This window comes from Eptatretus burgeri, chromosome 6 (assembly GCF_056783735.1).
Source record: "Eptatretus burgeri isolate ZD-2024b chromosome 6, Ebu_testis_v1, whole genome shotgun sequence".
In the NCBI taxonomy this organism is placed as follows: domain Eukaryota; kingdom Metazoa; phylum Chordata; class Myxini; order Myxiniformes; family Myxinidae; genus Eptatretus; species Eptatretus burgeri.
This window is the reverse complement of record NC_140966.1, coordinates 30,971,475-30,993,182: the sequence shown is the minus strand read 5'-3', so window position 1 is coordinate 30,993,182 and position 21,708 is coordinate 30,971,475. Positions and strand designations below refer to the sequence as shown.

Genomic DNA, 21,708 nt, shown 5'->3' with positions numbered 1-21,708 from the left:
TCTTTGTAGAAATTGAAAATTACTGACGCCAACATGGGAGTTTTGTTTTTGATGACTTCGTTTTCGAGGAACATCGACAAGTTTTTGAAGGCTTCAACATGCATCTTCCGATTCGACGTTTGCTCTTCATCCGTCATTTCCATTCTTACTTAGTCACGACGACAAGTGTTATGGTATTTGGCTTCCTTTGCAATAAGATCTTCCCCTAGTCCAATGATCCCAGTATCACACTTTTTCTTTGCAGCAAGAAGGATTGCCTTGCTCCCGTCTGTGGTCAAACATTGGCTGAGGGGTTCATTTTTCTGCAACTTCCTCTTCCTCTTCTGTCCACGAAAAAGACATTCCTGTCCAAGGACGCCTCTCGTGCTGGTAGAAGGATGATCGGAACTTGAACGAGTGTTCTTCTGAGGTGGTTCAGATGGTTCTGTACTTGGAGATGCTCCTCTCTTAACAGCACAGAATCGACTGAGGCAAACTGAGTGGTAATATTTGCCTTCTGGGCCCTCAGCTGTTCTGATCTCATCCGAGGTGTTCGAAAACTTGTCACTTTGAATTGCCTTTCGCCGTCTCGCAGCATTTTTGGCTGTTTCCCAGTTGCTGGAATTGAAACACTTCAGGGCACGTTTGATGTGCCACAGTCATCCATGTCTATTCATGCTGCTTCTCCTCATCAAATGAACTCATTGGCATTGGCTGCATATATTTTAGCAGAGGTTGGGTGAGAAGTTTCTGGCCTCCAGGTAATATAAACATGTGTGTACGAATGAGGCAGGATGGGTCCACTGGTGCCTGCTCCTTGCGCCCATGAGTCAATTTGTCAAGGTTCTTGGTCAAACCCAGGTTGATCTGATGAAGGAGACTGAAAATTGTAAATTCCCATACTAGGAAAAGAGGTTCTGTTCGTAATCCTGCATCGTAATCGTAATCGTAATCTCACATCCTGCATCGTAATCCCACATCCAGCTGTTCTGGATGTGGGATTACGATGCAGGTTGTCAAGAGCCGCAACCCTAAAGATGTGCTAACGCAGATTTATAGGACAAATTATATTGGCGTAGGCCCTTGCTTGGTCAGCGATAGCCTGTGCAAAGCTAACTTCAATGCTGAGGACTCTCTTATACGACATGCTCAGACAATACTCGTGTCTTGGTTGTATTCCCAAACACGGAGCAACAAGGTGTAGTTCAAGAGCATTAGGTCAAAATAGGCCCTAACCTGGACATTTTTGGTAACAAGCTGATTTTTTTCAGGATAGGTCCAGGAATATGTCTAGAATAACATACTAAAAGTCCTCATAAATCCTCCTTGAGCGTTTTCCGCAATCCAAGATGGCGTCCAAAATGGCCGCCTCTTCTGTTTTTCTCATAACTTTGCAAGCAGGTTTCCCCAAAACACACTTTAAATGTCTACATATATGTTTTGAAGTATAAGGAACTCGATAGAATACATTTTAAGAGATGTTGAAGCACGCAAGTACCAATAAAACTGTTTGAGCTCTTCCAAAAATCCAAAATTGTGTCCAAAATGGCCGTCATTAACAATTTTATCTCAAAATTGTTTAAATATTTATCATTATTTAATTAACTGTGATATTTCATCCTGAAAATATTCAACAAAGATTTCAATTATAAATGTGGTTGCTGTGCATACAGTATTCAAATCAATTTGAATGTTAAAGTCTAGAAGTGTGCCCTTAATCACTTATGACATTACGAGGGAAACATTGTACCATCAGTTTGATGCTAAACAGACAGGGCGACATAAATTTGCCATATGGTCCATTTTCGTCACCTAAAGCTCGGAAATTGAAAACTTGGTGCTAACCTTTTTTTACCAACAAGATGCAGTTGATGTCTACCATGAGGTGAGTTCTATTTGAAACATTCCGTTATCATTAAGGAAGTAAAACTATTATTTTTGGTACCCAGACTAAATGCATGATCAAAATTTGTGTCTTCATGCATGTACTACACAGTACTGTGTAATATCACTTGACAGGGAATTTCTGTGGAGTAGTCTATCGTTACACCTAAAACATTGTATTGAATCATTTTATTTGTTTCATGCAGATGAAAAGAATTATAGTATGATAGAAATCAGAGAGTGTATGACACTCCTTCCTATTGGTACATGTATGCAGTATTTGTATAAAAGGTTCCTTTTTTGTGTGTGTCACAGCATATCACATATATTGTGATATGCTAGTATACATTCATTATTAATAATAGCAGACATTTTAAAGTGCCTTTTCCATTGGATACAAAGTGCTATGAGATGTCATCCCTGGTTGTCATAGGAGATAAAATATATTACCAGGCTGCGACAGTACAAGTGCAGTGCACATCTCGGGATAACAAAATAAGTTAGTCTTCAAGTCACATATTACATGGCAGTGAATTTCTGTGGAGTAGCCACTATCATCATCATTTTCCTCTCGGGTTTCCTTGCGAGATTTTCTCTGCCCAATACAATTCCTACCAGACATTCTGGCACCCCACAATGAGTTGATTCATCCGTAATTTAACTTCACAGGTATCAATATGTAAACATGCTATAGAGTACTGTGATTGTGATGTGTTATAGAAATTGCAGAATCATGTGATGGCAATCATGTGATGGCATTGGCACTTGTGTGCTTCTACATCTCTTATAATGTATTCTATTGAGTTCCTTGTACTTCAAAACATATATTTAGACATCTAAAGTGCGTTTTGGGGAAACCTACTTGCAAAGTTAAGAGAAAAACATGAAATGGCGGCCATTTTGGACGCCATCTTGGATTGTGGAAAATGCTCAAGGAGGATTCATGAGGACTTTTAGTATGTTATTTCACACACATTCCTGGACCTTTCCTGAAAAAATCAGCTTGTTACCAAAAATGTCCAGGTTAAACCCTAATGCTCTTGGACTAGTGGTACAACTTGAGGGCCAACAACACTGCAGGGGGAGGCTCACACTTCAGGTTCATAGAAAGAGAAGTCTTATTGAGCATGGCCATCTGGCTGACAGAGAGGTCTTCCAGGAAATGTCTTCCATGAGTGACAATTTAGGTCCTGCGAGGAGTTGATGAAAGAAATACTTCATCCGTGTTGGAACAGCTGATTCTTCACCAACGTTGGGGAATGACACTTGGAAACTCAAAGCAGCATCATGATTTAAAAAAACTGCTTTATGGAGAATATATGCTGGCAAAAGTAGGGTACGTGATTCTTCCTCTGGGGTTTGACTTGCATTTGAGTTGATCTTCCGAGCCGTCTTTGAGCAAGCGAGGAATACTCGATCTCGGATCCTTTTCTCCTCTGTCAAAATTGTGAAGTGTTCAAGTACTCCTTCCTTCAAGCATGTGCGGTTCACCGTCTTCTCGATTCCATGCTGTTCCGATATGTCAGTCATCATATCCGTCAAATCTTGCAGCACAAAATTCTAAGGCCTCCAGTGACTTCTTCCTTGATTAATTGGAGTAGCTCATTCTGGATTGTGACCTTGATATTGTCGTTGGCTTTGACTTATTCACGACTCTGGGTCATCGCATCATGCCATCAGCGGAATCTTGTGCTGCAATTCTGATGATACCAGATTGCCCTCCTTTGATCTCACCAAATCGCCTTCCGTAAGGAGCACCACAAGACGATCCTGCTCCAACGAAACCGCCTTGTCATGAATGTCTTTGTCTTTGGTGAGGTTAAACTTCTGGAAAAATTGGTTTGCTGCATTTGACTCCTCACCAGATTCCTTTGATTCTTTTTCTTGCAGAAGACCACCCTTGAGAATAACACCCTTTTGCATGGTCAAGTGCTTACCTCTTGTAATGCTGATGACAGGTCTTTTTCCAGGACGCATAATTCTCCCGCATGGACGCTTCATCTGGAAGTTCCACGTCTGGGTGGGGGGCAGCACCAACGACTCTGGATTGACCCACAAGGCTGATTATGTCCATGTAGGCCCCTTTTTACATACAGAAACTGGGTTCATGAAGGGACAGACAAGTTCTTCATTTTTTTTTGTATATATTGTGGAGGCTCGTGTGAGAGCTCCCACAGAACGCACAGCAAGGCGGGGGGGGGGAGGCATGAGACAAGAGGGGCGGGAGAAGGGAAAACAAAACAGTGGGAGAGGGATGGGGTGGGGAACACGGGGTATACAAGATGGACATTATGGGGACTTTCAGGAAAGAAAGTAGGGAATTTGAAGGAGGTGGGTTTGAGGTGGATTAACCGGGGTAGAAAAGATCGAGGTTTTGGATGGGGGAAGATAAGAGGTGGTGGTGAACAGCTGTTTTGAAGGCCTGGAGGGAATAATGGGATTGAAGAGAGTGTGGGAGTTTATTCCAAAGGCAGGAAAAAAAGGAATGAACGAGTGAAGGTGAGCAGTGATTCGTGATTTTGGTAGTTTTACCAGAAGGGGGTTGTTGGCGGACCTTAAGCGCACTGCGGAAATATGGTGGGGATATATCACAGACAAAGCAAGGGGGGGTGAGACCAGAAAGGAGATGGAAGAAGACAGAAAGACCAGCGACCAGCCTGCGGTGAGAGTGAGTGGCCCAAAGACTCAGCCTCATCGCGGGAGATACCTATGATCCAAAATGCCTTGGTTTCCACAGCGTGAAGCCGAGAAAGGTGGGAGGCAGGAGCACCAGGCCAGAGGGGAGAGCAGTACTCCATCAGGCTGTGGACAAAAGCCTTGAATGTGGTCAGGAGCTTAGGAAGGACTGCACGACGGAGGATTGCCAGTCGGCGATTGGCTTTGCAGGCCAGGTTGGAAATGTGGCTTTCCCAGGAGAGATCATGGCAGATAGTGAGACTTAGAAGCTTGAAAGAAAGGATTTCTTCCAGAGGATTGTTGAGAAAGTGGATGTGGGGGGTTTCCAAATGGTCCTTCCGGAGAGACATAGTGAGAGTGTGAGATTTGTCCGGATTGAAAGACATGTTCCACGTGTTGGACCAGTTTGTGATTTTATCCAGATCTACAGAGAGCGAAGAAGCTGCTGCTTGCCGGTCTGAGGGATGACAGATGGTACAGCAGAGGGTGAAGTCATCAGCAAAGAGATAAAGAGGATTTTCCAGAGTCGGAGAGATCATTCATGAAGACCAGAAAAAGAACAGGGCCCAGAACGCTACCTTGAAGAACTCCAGCCTGGACAGGAAGAGGGGATGAGAGAACTCCATTTAGGGCCACACTTTGACTGCGACAGGAGAGGAAGTGTGCGAGCCATGAGTGGAGATGGCCTTGGATACCATGGGAAGAGAGTTTGGTGAGCAGGGCAGGGTGCCAGACCCTTTTCAAAGCACACGATATGGCTCTGATTTCATGTCTGGCATTGAGTACCCCCATCCATTGTTGGGAGAGCAGAAGCAGCATATCCAGGGTAGAGTGACCTGGTCGAAAGCCAAATTGATGATCGGAAATCAAGCCATTGGAGAAGAGGAAGGATTTAATGTCTGAAGCAATGATGGATTCCACAACCTTCCTGATGATTGGGAGAAGGCTGATTGGTTTGAAGTTGCAGGGATCTGTTTTTGCACCTTTTTTTATGCAGAGCAGTAATGTTTGCTGATTTCCAAGCAGATGATCTTGAGCAAGCGTGTGTGCGTGCGTGCGTGCGTGCGTGTGTGCGTGTGTGCGTGTGTGTGTGTGTGTGTGTGTGTGTGTGTGTGTGTGTGTGTGTGTGTGTGTGTGTGCGTGCGTGCGTGCGTGCGTGCGTGCGTGCGTGCGTGCGTGCGTGCGTGCGTGCGTGCGTGTGTGCGTGCGTGTGTGTGTGATATATATATATATATATATATATATATATATATATATATATATATATATATATATATATATATAGAGTTTTTACGACACGTGGGCTGATGTCGTCTGGACCGGTTGCAGAATCTAAGTCTAGGTTTGACAGCAAGCTCTCCACCTTGTCAGGAGAAAAGGACACAGAGTCCAGGGACAGTTGGGTGCGACTGGGTATGGTTGGTACAGAAAGCAATAGGTCTTGGACACAAGATTTAGATGCAAACACCGAGTTTAGGCATTCAGCCTTTTCACGAGCGGTATCAGCAGTGCGGCCATTTGAGGTAAGGGAGGAGATGGAGGGGGAACATACACCAGAAACACATTTGATTAGATGCCACCAGGAATTGCAGGAGGGAGAGAAGTTTGAGAGTTCAGACTTGAGATTTGAAAGATATTCTTTTTTGTTCTCCTGAGGGTAGACACACACTTACTCTGAGCTTTATGGAAGGAACTGAGATTACCCTCAGTTGGGTTTGCTTTCCATGAGGCAAAGGCAAGTTGTTTCAGGACAACTGCCTCACCACAAGCTTCAGTGAACCATGGGCGGGAGGAGGGTTCGACAACTGAAGACGACCGGGGTTTAAATCTGTGCATGAGGGAGAGCAAATTTCGTTGAAAGAATTCCCAGGATGAGTTGATGTTGGAGAAAGTAGCGATAGGAGACCAGTCTATAAGTTTGAGGGCTGCTAGGAGACTCTGCCAGTCAGCCTGAGTGAAATGCCAGACTCAATGGCGCTGAGGTGGTTCTCTAATAACAGCAAGAGAGATGTTTACTTTGACAAGGACGTGGTCAGAAGAACTGATTGGAGCGGAGGAAGAACAGCAGATATTTTCAGGGAAATTTGTCAAAGTCAGATCCAGAAGAGATGGAGGACCATTGGTTGAGATACGGGTTGGGAAGTTGACTGATTGAGTCAGTCCCAATGAGTCGCACCAAGTCTTTTGCTGAAGTGCCATGACAGGTGAGAGAGGTACCCACACCTAGCCAACTGGCATGATGACAATTGAAGTCGCCACATATGAAGAAGAGAGAGTTGGGATGAGAGGATAGAAATTGGTCCATGTTTTTGGATTGTGAGGTGTAAATGGAGTCAACACTGTTTGGTGGACAGTACAGTACACATATAAACATGAGGTGGGAGTGGAGTGGAAGCCGTAGCCAGAGGTATTCCTGGGGTGTGGGGGAGTGAGGGCAGTGCATGGAGAGTGAGGAATAGAGTCTTTGATGAAGAGAGCGGGTCCTCCACCAGAACGAGGCTCAGGTCTGTCATATCGGAGGGGGGTGTAACCAGGGAAAGATACTTGGGAGTCATAGAAGTCTTGAGGGAGAAAAGTTTCTGTGAGGCAGATTATGTCTGGTTTGTCAGTGGCTACCTGTGTGGAAATATCTGAAAGGTTTCAGCGAAGGCCCCAAATATTTGAAGTCCACACTGTTAATGAATAGGTAGGGGAAGAGGCTTTGTGTGCAGGGGATGGGAGGGGAGGGGGAGAGTAGGACAAGGGAGGAGGGGGAGAGTTAAGGAGAGTTGTTGAAAGAGTGTGGGGGATTGCAGAAGAGCTCGGGGAGGGGGTCGGAGGAGGAGGAGAAATGGCTATGTGGTGCTGGGTTGAGGTACAGTAGGGAGAAATCTGAGAGGGGGCAGAAGGCAGTTGAGGATTTGAGGTGGTCGAGTGATGAGATGGAGGAGAGCGGACAGGGGAAGGAGGCTGCTTTCTGGATGAGTGGGGGGGGGGCAACTTTGAGAAGGGTGAGTGAGGGGGGTGAATGGTGGGAGAAGGGTGAGTAGGGAGAGTTGAGGGAGAAAAGTGAGGGGAGGTTTTTGAGAAAGGTGAGAGAGAATCTTGGAGGAGGAAGAGTGTGATTGTTGCTTTGAGAGGGAGGGGTGAGAGGGGTGAATTGGCACTGAAGTTGAAAAAAAGAAGAATGGTTGATGGAAAGTGAATATTAATAGGAAAATGTTCTTTTTTATTTTTAGTTCAGAAATGCAACTTTAGACATTCCTTGAGGATGCAATAAAGGCGAATTAAGAGAATGGAGAGAAGAAACGTAACAGTTGGATTTTTTTTAGACAAGGTATGAATGAAAGGTCTAATTGAGAACAGTCTGTGGAAATAGAAGAAGAGTAGTGAATTATGATACAGTAATGAGAACCACACATGTGAAAGAGGAAGATGAAGCATTATAAGAGATCGTTTTTATTTTTATTATATAATATATCTACTATACGAAAAAAAAACAGAATATGTTTGTATATATATATATATATATATATATATATATATATATATATATATATATATATATATATATATATATATATATATATATATATATATATATATATATATATATATATATATGTGTGTTCGTCCTTTCGAGGCAGCCGGACCGTTGGATGGAATGAGATGAAACTTGGCATGAGTGATCCTTGGGACATGAGAACGGACATGGGGGTCAAGTTCAAGGTCACCGGGTAACTTCAATTTCATCCGATCGAGACGGGACCAACGCCGTTCGACAGATAATCAAAATTAAATGACAGTTGATTGACAACATTCACTTCCGACTTCCGGTTTTCGAGTTATGACGTCCTGTAAAGACTAAAAGGTCACGTCTGTAAAGACTAAAACGTCAATTTTTCATGTTTGTTTGTCCTTTATAGACGGCCAAACCGTTGGATAGAATGAGATGAAACTTGGCATATGTGATCCTTGGGAACGGACATAAGGGGATCAAGGTCAAGGTCAAGGTCAAAGGTAACGGGATCAAGGTCACCGGATAACGTCAATTTCTCTTTCATCCGATCGAAACGGGACCAACGCCATTCAACAGATAACTGTACCCGCCCATGGGTGGGTACTTTTCTAGTACATACAATATATATATATATATATATATATATATATATATATATATATATATATATATATATATATATTGTTGTGATTGAGGAAATTCGCAAACCACCATTCAGGTCCTGTAGGTGAGATATCTCTGTAAGTACATGTGTAGTTAGCCCCAAACCCGTTGTTTAGAGGGAATAAATGTGATTCATTCGAGCTGCGATCTTTATTTTTTTTCCCCGTTTTCCCGCAGGACCTCCCGTTTTTCTGTTCTATCTTTATTTTGAACCAACCACGTCTCAACCGCCATCACACAACAACCACCAACCGCAACGCTGCTTCACAACAACAACAACGCCAACAGCCACGACCTTTACCGTCACGGCTCGCTCCCGTAAACATCGCATCACCGCCATTCCAAGCGTCGCCATGGCCATCACCGCCACTTTTGGCCCTCCACCACCTTCACCTCTCCTTCTGCGGCCGTTCCCGCGCCGCTTGTTGGCGCCGAGCGTCAGGCTGTCCTGGACTCCTACAGGGCGCGCGCCGAGCCACGGGTACAAAGTGCGGCCTTTCCGAGGAGGAGTCGGATCAGGAATGATACACGCCCACTTCCGATCCGTCCTATCAGCAAGCGTGGGCCGATTTGGCCCCGCCTCCAGGCGCGTCGGAGTAGAATCGATATATGCAAATTCGAGGATCAGGGGAGGTTCATGCCCACTTTCCTCCTTCCAATGGGCGAGCGTGGCTCCGCCCCCGAGCCTATCCTGATCCGGAAATTTGCATATGGGTTCTCCTGTCATTCAGTCAGTTTTTTGGGCTCGGGCGAGTTGGAGAGGTGTGGCGGCGGCGTAGTGTGGCAGCAGCAGTCAAGATGGGTCTGGAGGAGAGTCGGAGTCTGTCGGGGTTTGGAGCCTGTCGGGGAGCTGCAGAGAGGGGAAGCCGGGAGCGCGGTCGAGGTCGCAGTGGAGTCGCTCGTCGCGGGACCCAAGCAAGCCAGCTATCCTCTTTCCCCAGAGCATCAACAATTCCCCCCTTTCCCCCCCCCCCCCGCGCTGAGATAGTGCGGAAAGGGGGCCCCGTTCCCACCCCATTCCAAGCAGTGTCAACGAAACCCGCAGAGTCAGGGCACCGCCGCGCCATTTGCGGCTCATCACAAGACGGGTAGGCTCCGCCCGGTCTCGGGCCCACAGCCCCGTCTGTCCCCTTGTCGTTGAGGGTGGCCCTTTTTCTTTTGCCTTTGAGTATATGTGTTGTCGGCGCCGTCTGTAAAGTTAAACTGTGTAAGTGTTGCCGTGTGCTCGCGTAGTCGGTAGTAGATCTGCATTGTTGTGCTTCTTTTGTTGCAATTGCTTTTGGTGCATAATTGTTGTAATTGTATATGTGTGCTTTCCGTGTGCCGCGGAATAAATGTGCCTCATGTTGAACTGTTTTTCCCGTTTTGCTTCGTCTTTTCTTTAATTGAATCTCCATCTTACTTCACGTAAAGGGTTGGTAGTGGGCTAAATACGCCCGATAATTAATCGGAACCGTCGAGGTTGACGATAACACCGCTCGGTTATCCCGATAGTACGGAACGGGTCGCTTAAGTGGCCCGTGTCCAGGGTCGACCTGCGGCGAGGTGCGATTGCCCGGTCTACCCTCCGTGTAGGTACTTAGGTAGGTCGAATTTGGCGAACAACCCTATCCCACGCGGGGGGCCGATTGGCACGATCGTGGTGATGCCGAAAGGCCCACCCGTGACTAGTTCCCGGCGTTAGTCCGAGAGGGTCACGACGGAATTGTCCATCCGGTGGGCGACGTGCCGCGATTCGAGTCACGTGGCCGCTCGCACGCCGGCGGGCGCAAATTCGCAACAATATATAATTTGCTATCACTCATCTCAAATCCATAGACATCTCATATGTCCAGGTCATATCATCAGTGCAAAAGTTGGAACAGTTTCGAGATTTTACCTTCACCCGATGGGGTCGGGTACCCTCTATTGTCCCTATGGGGGCAGATCGTTGTCCAGTTGGACCAAAAATGTTCTACAAACCCAAACCTACAAGCCGATACTGAAAAGTAAATTTTTGCACGAACTTGAAATGGCTGAGGGTCTGGGCACCCCACTATCAGGCATTGGGTTGTGTGCTTGAGGAATATCTTGGAAGTATGCACACTTGTCTCTGATTTCTCTCACCTTGGCTTGAATCTTGACCCAGCTATAAATTGTCACCCTGGTGTTTTATATGCAGGGCAATGCATCAAGGTGTGGGCCGTCCATCGGAATAATATTGAGCCAGAGGACATGTCTGCCAACACTGGTGGTTTTGGTCAACGTTAAAGTTCCTTTGTTGACTTTCATAAAGAGTGGGCGAGTTATCGCTGGCACCCTGAACAAATTACAAAATCGTGTTTAATGTCAGGCCGGGCCTGCTGGTTCCAGAAAGACTTGGATCAGAACCCCCTGGCCTACCCCACTAAAATAGCTGGTAATATGGCCTAGAAGTACGCGCACTCGACTCTAAGCTGTCTCGCCTGTGTTCGAATTTCGGCCCAGCTATAAACTATCATCCCGGCGTTTCACAAGTCGAGTGTTTCATCAGTGTGTGTACCGTCCATCCGAGCAACATTAAACAGGAGTCCCATCTGCCTGCATTGGTTTGTTGATGTAAAACAAATTCCTGTCCTAACTTAGAGGGCACTGCACTAGTGGCAGAACCGCACCCTCAGCCAGTGATGCTACCCCGCAGCCTTGTACACCTTGATTGCACAAGTACAAGCTCCACCTTGATTTTACTGCCTTCATTTCTAAACTGCTGGAAGAATTAAAGTTCTTTGGACTGTTAATGTAAGAATTTTTCTTTCACTGCAAATGCTGAGTAACAGGAAATGCATTTAATCAATTTGGACAAGTTGTGAGAACGAACTCTAATTTATATTCCCTCTCTGTGCGAGTATAAATGAAATTATGACTTGCATTTCAATTTACATTGAGTATAAATCTGTGCAAAATTAGGTTTGTAGCAGCATCGATTGTAATGGTGTGTTGCTTGTGAACTGAAATCGAACCACCTTGTTTGGTTCTGTTCTTGCGTCTGGCAGCTTAGCTGCCGCGTCGCTTTCATTTCTTCGAAGCGCAGCTGTGCCGCTGATGCTGTGCGTCTCTACCAGTACACTGGTACTCATTTTGCCAACCTCAGAAGGATGACCGGCCGAGTCAACCTCACCTGGTGTTGATTCAGTGGAAAATGGGGCTCAAACTCAGGATCCTAAGATCCCAAGCCAGCCACCCAAAACACCAAGCCAACACCAGGCTTACCTTGTTTGGTTGCTGCACATGTGCCCTCCTTAAAGGATGAGTCAAATTGAATGCAATCGTTTGTTAATGTGTTGTGTCCAATAATCTCCTTCAAACATATCGATTTGGGGGCTTGTTGCTCAAAACCTTGAGTTGTACCCGTAATCGCCACTTGTTATGTGCTGTATCCGAATGCCCTTCGGGCTTGCCAGCATCACCGTGAGCATCCCAAAAGTGGAAGCAAACTTTGCTTGGAGAATGCTGCAACACTTGGATGCCAAACGACCATGGAGTGTCTGTGTGTGTGTGTGGAGCAAAGGGAATTCTTTTTATAGTTACAATTTGAGGTTCATCACGCAGTTCGCCAGATGGATGAGTGTGAGTTTGTTGGACAAATTTCAACACGTTGACATGCCTGTAGCTGTTCTGCCATTTATTCAGGTTTAAAGCTCATCTCGTGTATTCCCCGTCCCTTGTCTGCAGCCATGGTTGGACAACAAGCACACGGTGTTTGGGCGTGTCGTGAAGGGCATGGAGGTGGTCCAGGCCATCTCGAACACCAAGACACACCCCAAAACAGACAAGCCCTACGAGGACATCAGCATAGTGAATATTGCCGTCCGCTGAGCTCTGCTGCTTTGGACATTTTTGAAGCCCAGCCGGTTTGGCTTTCGAGAGGGGGAGGGATTTTTTTGGCATGGGGAGTTGATCAAGAATAGAAACATCCCACGTTCCACCCCCTCGCATTCTTTCCACAATAGCTCATGGTGATAGGTGAGTTTTCATTTGCTAATGCACCGTGGCCATGATCTCATGGGAATGGTTGTGCCTGCTGGTGCTGTGCTGCATGTCCCACACCGCCAGCACTCTTACGTGTGGACATGTCCCTTTTGGACAGCATAGCACATGCATCCTTCCACCCCCGGTGCTTTATTTTTACTTCTGTGGTCTATGATCTAAATTGTATCCAAGGATCTATTTTATAAATGCAAGATGTACATTTTGAATTCCTCCCTGGTGTTGGTTTCCTGTGAATCGGGTTTACGTGATATTTTCTAATCCTCCCCGTCTGATGAGAGATTGCTCCTTGTATTACAGCGTGGAGATTAGATTGCTCGGTGGGAAAGCTGTGCAATGTTGGGTGGATCTTGACATCATATGCGATGCGACTTCAGGTTTCTACGTCTTCCTTCCTTCCCACACGCCCCCATGTTCCCCATCCCTCTCCTCATCCTCCTTGCGTCAATGTTTTTAACCACTTTGTTGACACGATTGGCCTGACTCGTAATTTGCAACCGCAGCGAGCAAAACCAAACGAGACGGGTACAGAGCTACGAGTGCGTTATTTCAATAGAAAGGGTCGTACATACACATGGAGAAGTCACATGTGGTTCATGGAATGGGGATGCCACGAGAACGCTTGGAACACGATCGATCTGCGACCGTCTGCTGAGGAATGCTTTATCATTGTCCTTTTGGTGGCACGATGATTCGGTCTTGTATCTGTGACGTAATGCACTCCCAATGGACCATGGCTGCTGCCGGTCTAGTTTTAATCCGGCTCGCTCGAACTTCAGAGCCGGATCCGTTGCGGAGGAGATCCGTTCAGTCATATTATGGCACGTGGCCGCTGGTTTACTTCATTTCCTGAGAGTTTGGCTCGTATGCCGCTGAAGCAGTGCCCCCTCTGTAAATTGGAGCATTAATTTTGCGATTCGTACAGGGTACCGGTCATGACCCGCTTCCACTTCGCAGAAGATCCCGTGCAATCTTTAACGTCCAACAACAAGCAGTACAGTGGGTCTTGCGGCTTCATGTCCTTCCAACGGATGGCGCACATATAAATGCCATACCCTACTTGCGAAACACTGGGATGCCAGTTTATAGCTGGGCCAAGAATGGAACCCAGGTACACCACTGTGAGGATTATCATCATGAGGTTGGGTACAGCACCACGGACAGCGCCCCGAGGGAATGGTTTTCGTCGTCCACCGAATGGTTGTGATCGTGTAATCATGTGCTGGATGATATCCGTTGGGTCATGGACCAGACATTTTCGGTGAATGAAATGCATTCGAATGAGCAGTAAGACTCGTCGCAATTTTTAAAAACAATGAATCTGATTTTTATCTCCAGTTGCAGGATCATGTTTGAATTCGTTAAATAATAAAAAGTGGTTGATGGAATGACTTTCTTTTTTTTGTCTTGATCTAATCTAGGCTCAGAGTCTAGCTTGACCTTTTTTTCTTTTTTTCTTTTTATATGCAGGACAAAGACATTTGGAGATGTTAGTGCACTTCTGTACAGTTCACAAAGGCATTAGTCGACAATGGACAAATACGTATGGTTTTGTGGGATTAAAACGGTAGACAATAGCCAAATGTGGGATTTGAACCTGGGTTTAATGGATCATCACCCAGCGGTTCAGATGTCTGGACTCAAGAACCATTTGCAATTGAAAAAGAAAATCATCGGACACCTCGTACTCGCTACTTTTAAATGAAGACCAATTTGCACCTGACGACCTCGTTTAACAAAAGGTGTTTTTTTTTTTTTAAGATCACGCTTGTGGATGACATCATTTATAGTTAAAAAAAAATTATATATTAAAAAAGAAACATGACCAACTGAGGTTTGTGAGATTATGGAGATTCCCAATTGATATGTGTATGTCCACTGACCTCCCCCGTCAGTTTCTATTCATTCATCTTTTCCTTTTGTTCTTTCACGAGCCTCCATTCCCTGCAGGAAAAGGCAAAACATTCCACCCCCTTGTCGGGACAAAATGGAAGCACCGAATGACGTTCCATTTGCCATATATGGTCCGATGGATATTTCCATTTTCAATCGGTTTGGGGAGTAATTTGTGATTCATATATTTATACCTATTCATCCGGAGCAGGATTGTATTCATCGAAACAAAAGTGTCTATAGTGCCTCTTTTCTGGGTATTATCAGCCCCATCCCTCCCCCCTTCGCGCGAGACCATTTAATAATATACGGTTTCCATTTTTGAATGTAAATAGACAGCCAGAACGGCGGGTGGTCGAATAAATATATACCGTAATCCATTTACCTGGCAGCACATTCGAAGAGGGGCTCCGTGACCCCTAAGGAGAGCTCTGAGGCCGGTTGTTGGCAGGTGCCGGGGCGGATGGTTGGACATCGCGCGGCAGACACGCCCGTGAACAAGGCGCGTCGTCTCCTTGCCCAGGGATGTTAGACACGGTGTGGCTAGGAGCGGGGGAGGTCGATGAGGAGGAATGGTAGCCCTTTGAAGGAGGTTGAACGCAGCTCGAGCGATGATGCGGCAGTGGTGGGAAGTTCAGAAGCTCCGCTGTTCTTGATGCTGCGGGGGTGGATGAACTGAACGGTCCGCAAGCTCGGGATCGGGCAGTACGGCGGTTGGGTGGGCTGGAGAGTAGGCAGACCATCGAACCGAGAACAAAGAGTCCCGCACGTACTAACCAAGGCAAGGAGCTCTACCTGTCCGCAGGTCTGTCTTGATTCGTATCCTGTGTCTGTTAATGGTGTTTGTTTATAGGATTTGCTTCCCCTCTCTGTTTAATCATTGATGTCATCATCATAATTATTTGGATTCATGGCCTACCTGTTTCTCCACTCTTTTCTTATTGTGTGTGTGTGTGTGTGTGTTGTTATCTTAAGCTATTTCTTGTGTCTGTCCTTCTTTCTGATCACATCCTCATTTCCTCCAAATCACCTCCTTTAGCTGTGCCTCCATTGCAGTCATCAAAGCCATGCCGGAGCAAAGCAACGACTACCGGGTGGTGGTGTTCGGCGCAGGTGGTGTGGGGAAAAGCTCACTAGTTCTACGTTTCGTGCGGGGCACGTTCCGCGAGAGCTACATCCCCACAGTCGAGGACACGTACCGCCAGGTGATCAGCTGCGATAAGAGCATCTGCACACTGCAGATCACCGACACCACGGGCAGTCACCAGTTCCCTGCCATGCAGCGCCTGTCCATTTCACGTGGGCATGCGTTCATCCTCGTGTACTCCGTCACCAGCCGGCAGTCCTTGGAGGAGCTGCGACCGATCTTCGAGCAGATTTGCCAGATCAAGGGCGATACCGAAGGCATCCCCATCATGCTGGTCGGAAACAAGTGCGATGAGACCCAGCGTGAGGTCGCCGCTGGTGACGGGGATGCCCAAGCCAAGACCTGGCGCTGCGCCTTCATGGAGACCTCAGCCAAGATGAACCACAACGTGAAGGAGCTGTTTCAGGAGCTTCTAAACCTGGAGAAGCACAGGACCATGAGCCTGCACGTGGAGGGAAGCAAGTCAAAGCAGGACAGAAAGAGGGAGCGACTCCGTGGGAAGTGCTCGCTCATGTGAGGAGATCCATTACATGTAGAGCGAAGTTCGTGACACTGGCTTAATGGACCCAGATAAGTTTGAAAAGAACCGTGGAGACGGGTGGTAGCAAAGAGTGTGCAAATGGCCGTGTCTACTGCATCTGACGGGTGACTATTTCAAATAGTCAACGCTTTCCTCCCTGCTTCATCTCTTCAACCCCCATCCTTGATCGTTCCATACACCATCGACATGGTCATCCAGGAGTATCTTCCTTTTTGGGATATCAGTGCTGGCGAACCATTTCCATCTTAATGCAAGGTCCTCTGGAGCAGAGCCCATTGCTTTAAAGACCATCATTGCGTGTTTATTTGCAAGGATTTCCATTGAAATATTGGGAGCAACCAAATTACCGGCGGTGTGTTTAATCCTTGGGTAGGTGGGATGTTGCAAAAGAAAACCTCAAATTTTTTTTCGTGATTCTGCTCGGAGTACAAGAAGCAATCGGAAAGGGAGTAACGCGACCCGGAGCTTGCAGGCGAGCTGGACAATGAGCAATGGACGTGGGACAGCAAGTCCGAATGATGGTGTTGACGACGATAATGGTCCTGGACAGATGCACCACCTCCCCCCCCCCTTTCCCTCATCATTTGCCCATCGCTGGCTTCAGCTTGCCTTCGGTGATGTCATGCCAACAAGCAAACAAATAAATAAATAATCACACCTATGGGTACTCACACCCAATTTGGGCTGCTGCGATACTTGCAGCAGCGTTTGCACAGGGAGATAGAACTCACGGATTGGTTCGGGGTCCATGCATGTCCTCGCTTCGGTAACAGCCACAGATGACGGTGTTGGTGACATGCACACAACAGCTAGATCTACAGGCAGTTGAAACAACCGGCGAATGAATATACTTGTCCCTAAGTTTAATGCGCTTTCCCTAATCCTCCCCGAGCTCACTTTGCGTATATGGTTTCTGTCGTTCACAAACAGCCAGCCTGTGCTCATCATCCAAGTGCAGTTTTACCAGCTGGCGTTTTCATACAGATGGTCTAAATATCCCTCCTTTTTCAAATTGGGGACAATATACATAGTACATATGCAAGGAGGGTGAGGTGGCAGTAAGTTTCGAAAAAAAATAGAATGGGGGTTGGAATTTGGTGAGAGTATTGGGGGTGGGGCGGGGGGAGTAAGGGAAATATCCACAGCATGTGGGGGCGGTGGTGAGAGGGTGAGGTTAAAGCACCATTTTATGTGGTAATATGTAAATGGCTGGGATTGATTCCCCTCAATGTGTCACGGACCCCAGGTGCCATCATGTGATGTTCAGCAGACTCCACGTGAAAATTACAGCTATGTTTGCTCCATGAAGGATCGATCATGGCATGATACTGCAAGTTCACACAACTATATATGCTCGTCCATAAGTTATGTGTACAGTATATGCATTCGTCGGGCGTCCAATAATATATAGCTGTGAATCCAAACTTCGGTTTCGCTTCTCATTCGGTGGATCATGTTCCGTTGGTTGCAAGCTGTTCCACCATGACGTCACAAACGATGCTCACGTCACTGCCAAAGCTCTGGTTCTGGTGGCTCTTCCAAAATCCAAGGCGGTGGTATAGACCCTTATCAATCTGTGTCGAGATTCGAGGACATCCACATCGGACCCTTATTAATCTGTATCGAGGACATCCACAACGAAAGCACAATCTCTTATAGGTCCAGCAGCTGGATTATGCGGTGTCCGAGACCTCGATCTTATTACCAAACAATGCGAATACTATGTGGCGTGTCTAGTTTCGAACAATGGGTCTTGCAGATGTGTTGTAGATGTTTGTATGTCTCCTCCTCCCCGTCTGTGCTCGTTTTATTCCTGTGTCCCTTCACACCTCATGTATGGAGGAAAACTATGCGCCCAGGCCGGGAATTAAACACAGGTCCTCTTATGAACCGTACCAGTACCAGTTCGGTTCACTCGCGGACTTGGGTTTGATTCCTACACATATGTGTATGTATGCATACAAACGCACTATAATCCAAAATAGGAGCCCCTGAATGTGGGTCATTGACACAAGGTACAGTGCATCACGTGACATGCTCATACAGTGTTGTGAGGAATTATGAAGGGAATGCGGAAGTGTGTGCACGTACGAAAACTTGTTATGAAGTGAAAAGTTCCATAAAAAACACACGAGATCGTTTCGGGTTCTACTTTGCCAGCAGGATTTGTGTTGGGATTCAAACTTTGCATAAATTTATTTGTACGAGTGCATTTGTTTTTAAGTACGTCACAAACGAGGACCAACGATCGACCGTCAATTCTGCATTTGTCATCACCACTCATTTCTCAACTTTTGTAATGTCTCATGACGCACAGTTTTGGGAGAACATGCGAATTATGTCGTTTGTTTGGAATGTAAGTGATTATTACAAAGTCAGTGGTGTGTGGTTATTACTAGAATGATAGAAATTGATGAGCGATGTGTAGGTGTGCGGCGTTGGTAGATTGCCTGGTGGAAGAATCAGAGCGAAATATAATGCTGAGAGCTTTTTTTTTTTATAAAAGAAAAGATAAATATCTGAAATTCCATCAGTGGTAAAATGTGTTCCCAGAATAATGATCACGTATACAACACCTTAGTTACGCTAATGGATTCGCACAACTTCCACCGATGATGACGATGCAATTTGCGGTGAAAGGCATGAACAATGCGCCTGATATACGGTGATAATGCAGGTTCAGAAATAATGGGACAGCTGGAGTTCCTTTCCAAGATTATACAGACCCGTACCTGGACGATAACTAGCTATTAATACTAACTGTGAACACAATAATCTCCTGTGTATAATATTGTAGCACGTGCTGTGTATATTGTATCTGCACATGACGGGTCACGCTCTGATTGCTGAAGTGAGGGACAACGTGTAAGTGATGGGCAAGAAGAAGCGGGGCTTGCAGGGAGGGGGCAGAGCACACTAGTTAAATAAAAATAAGAAGAAAAGTTTGCTCTTCCCTGGTCCGTGGATATGGGTCGTCCGTGTCCCATTTCGCCGGGATCGCTCTCGTATAGTGATGCGAATCACTTGGAATGTCAATGCTGTTCTTCCTGCACCGGCAATTGTACTGTCGTTGGTGTTGGAGTTCAATCGAAGCAGAGATTTATCTGTCTGGACCTGTAAACTGTGCTGTGAATGTTTGGGAAGCCCTGCTGTGGAGTGGTTAATAGCCTTTTTTAGTATAATTAACTATACCGTAGCGTTTGTGATGGGAATGAAGAAAGAATGCCATTTTCGACGTTTTAAAAAAAAATGTATGAACACTATTATGACCTTGAGATTGTGTTTGATACAGAGAAAATAGATTGCAGCAATGGACATAATTAACTTAATCATATACGAAATGACTGATATAATGATCATGTAATCCTTTGTAGGATGGAATACAAATGGAATCCTCAACTGCATTTCCCAACCCCTTCAACCAATTGTGCGTCGCTCATGAATCTACGGAGGAACAAATATGATCTCGTTATTGACATGATAAACTTTGTTTTGTTCTTTTCTTCAGATGTTTTCTATTAAAAATTATATATGTATTATCCTCACACTGAGTTGCTTGTGTATTTTGTTCAAGTCACTGATTTTCCTTTTAATCCCGACCACGACGCAGTAAATCATGATTTTTACAGCAGTGGTAAAAGGTAACTGCGTCACAGGGAAAGTTGAGTGACGTCACACCAGGCTCGTGAAATTTGTGCACAGTATTGTGGGTACGATTAGGCAGGGCAGTGCGTCACACTTTAAAAACGGTGACATTTTGAAGGATCGACTCGAGGCGCAAGGCAGCAGCAGTCTCTGAATGAGGTCGACTGCTGGGGGCGGTTGCACGTTACAAGGATTTGAAGACCTGGAGTTTGAAATGATGGATCCAGATCAACAATCTTTTCCAACTACTGTTTGGTGCACTTTAAGAGTGACCAAATCCATTGTTTCCAATACCTTTGTCCTTAGCACCGACAAATCCATTGTTTCCAATACCTTAGTCCTTATAACTGGAAAATCCATTGTTTCCAATACCTTGGTCCTCAGCTCTGGCAAATTGATTGTTTCTTATACCTTCGTCCTTTGCACTGGTAAATCCATTGTTTCCAATACCTTGGTTCTTAGTGCTGGCCAATCCATTGTTTCCAATACTTTAGTTCTTCACACTGGCAAAACCCTTGTTTGGGATACATTAAGACTGGTCCATTCATTGTTTTTGAGACTTGAAGACTGGCCCTGTGTATTGTTGTTTGATTTCATGTGAAACCTGTGGCTGCTGGTTGCATCGTTTTCTGGGATTGTGGCTTTGCTGCTGATGCAGACCCCTGTTTCCAGTAAGCTGGTACTCATTTTGCCGACCTTGGAAGGATGACAGGCTGAATCAACCTACCTGCTTTTATTTAACCGCACGATATAGGGGGTCTAACTCATGACCCTAAGATCTTAAGCCAAGCTGCCTTTACCGTCAAGCCAACAACGTGCTTATCTATTGTTATTGATGCTCGAAGATTGGCCACGTCCATTGTTTTTCTGATATTTGGAAGCCAAAAAAAATAAGGCTTTGCCAAACTCCTCCATCTCCACCTTTCCAACAAAAATGCTTGCTTGAATTTGCAAAACTTATGTTTGTATTTGGATTTGTCCTTGTTCTTGGAGGATCAATAGGTGTTAAAATGAGGCGACATGTGAAAGAAAGAAAGAAGCCACACCGATTTGAACCAATCTAAAATGTAACGTGAACAACAGCGCACGAAACCAGAGCAAACCAAACAAAGCAATTCAGAGTGAGGTTCTGCTACCTACGTGACAAAAGAGCCAAGGCGGATGAGTCATGGATTTTCGACTTCACTCCTACGCTCGACCAGACCATCTATTGGAACACCCCCTCCTCATGCCCCCATCGCCTCTGTGGCAAGCCCTCGCTTGGAGCCCTCCACTAGCCCTATGGGCTAAACATTATCTTTGTCCCCCCCCCCCCCCCGCTGGACCAAACACTCTCTTCGACTCCCCCACTTGCTGGTTCGAATTCCGAGGTATAGCTGCTTCCCCCAGCCTTCAGCATATTCAACTCCTCTGCACACTTTTTCTCACACTAACCCTCCCTCTTCCACCAGTTTTCCATAACGGATAGGGATCTCATTCTGCTGTGCGTAATCACTCCTACGCCATGTCTGTTTTCTCTTTGTCTCTCAGTGTGTGTGTGTGGAGCTCAGTGGGGCATGTGTCCGATTTGGACTCGGGGGTTCAAGGTTTCATTTCCAACTTAATGGCAGCCTCACCTCCCACCACCGTGACAATATGGCTGCCTGTGTGAATGGGAAAGTCAATATATCACTTTGAAGTGATGGCTTTGAGATTAAATGCTGGTACTTTCATTTCATTCTGTTTCTCAACATCTTTGTGTCGTGCTGACCAACCACACCTCACTTATCTATAATT

General features: G+C 45.9%; 2 protein-coding genes across 5 annotated transcripts in view; both read left to right on the top strand.

Moving 5' to 3' along the window:
• The window catches only part of PPWD1 (peptidylprolyl isomerase domain and WD repeat containing 1), a 78,781-nt gene extending 64,687 nt beyond the window's left edge, over positions 1 to 14,094 (top strand). Inside the window, exon 12 of one of the 3 annotated variants that reach the window (XM_085884462.1) lies at positions 12,392 to 14,094. In XM_085884462.1, the coding sequence (XP_085740588.1) occupies positions 12,392 to 12,535 (144 nt within the window). In that variant the 3' untranslated portion in view covers positions 12,536 to 14,094. Of the gene's footprint in view, positions 1 to 8,878; positions 9,655 to 12,391 lie in introns of those variants that run through there. The other 2 variants (XM_085884461.1, XM_085884460.1) reach the window with 2 other exon arrangements.
• Positions 14,095 to 14,244: 150 nt separating this feature from the next.
• DIRAS2 (DIRAS family GTPase 2) lies at positions 14,245 to 19,834 on the top strand. Of its 2 annotated transcripts, none has more exons than XM_085884465.1 (2): positions 14,245 to 15,380; positions 15,639 to 19,834. In XM_085884465.1, the coding sequence occupies exon 2, from the start codon at positions 15,667 to 15,669 to the stop codon at positions 16,261 to 16,263; it is 597 nt and encodes a 198-aa protein (XP_085740591.1). In that variant the 5' UTR covers positions 14,245 to 15,380; positions 15,639 to 15,666; the 3' UTR covers positions 16,264 to 19,834. The 2 variants fall into 2 exon arrangements, with proteins under 2 accessions (XP_085740591.1, XP_085740590.1); XM_085884464.1 differs by having other exon boundaries at positions 14,245 to 15,404.
• Positions 19,835 to 21,708: the final 1,874 nt, after the last annotated feature.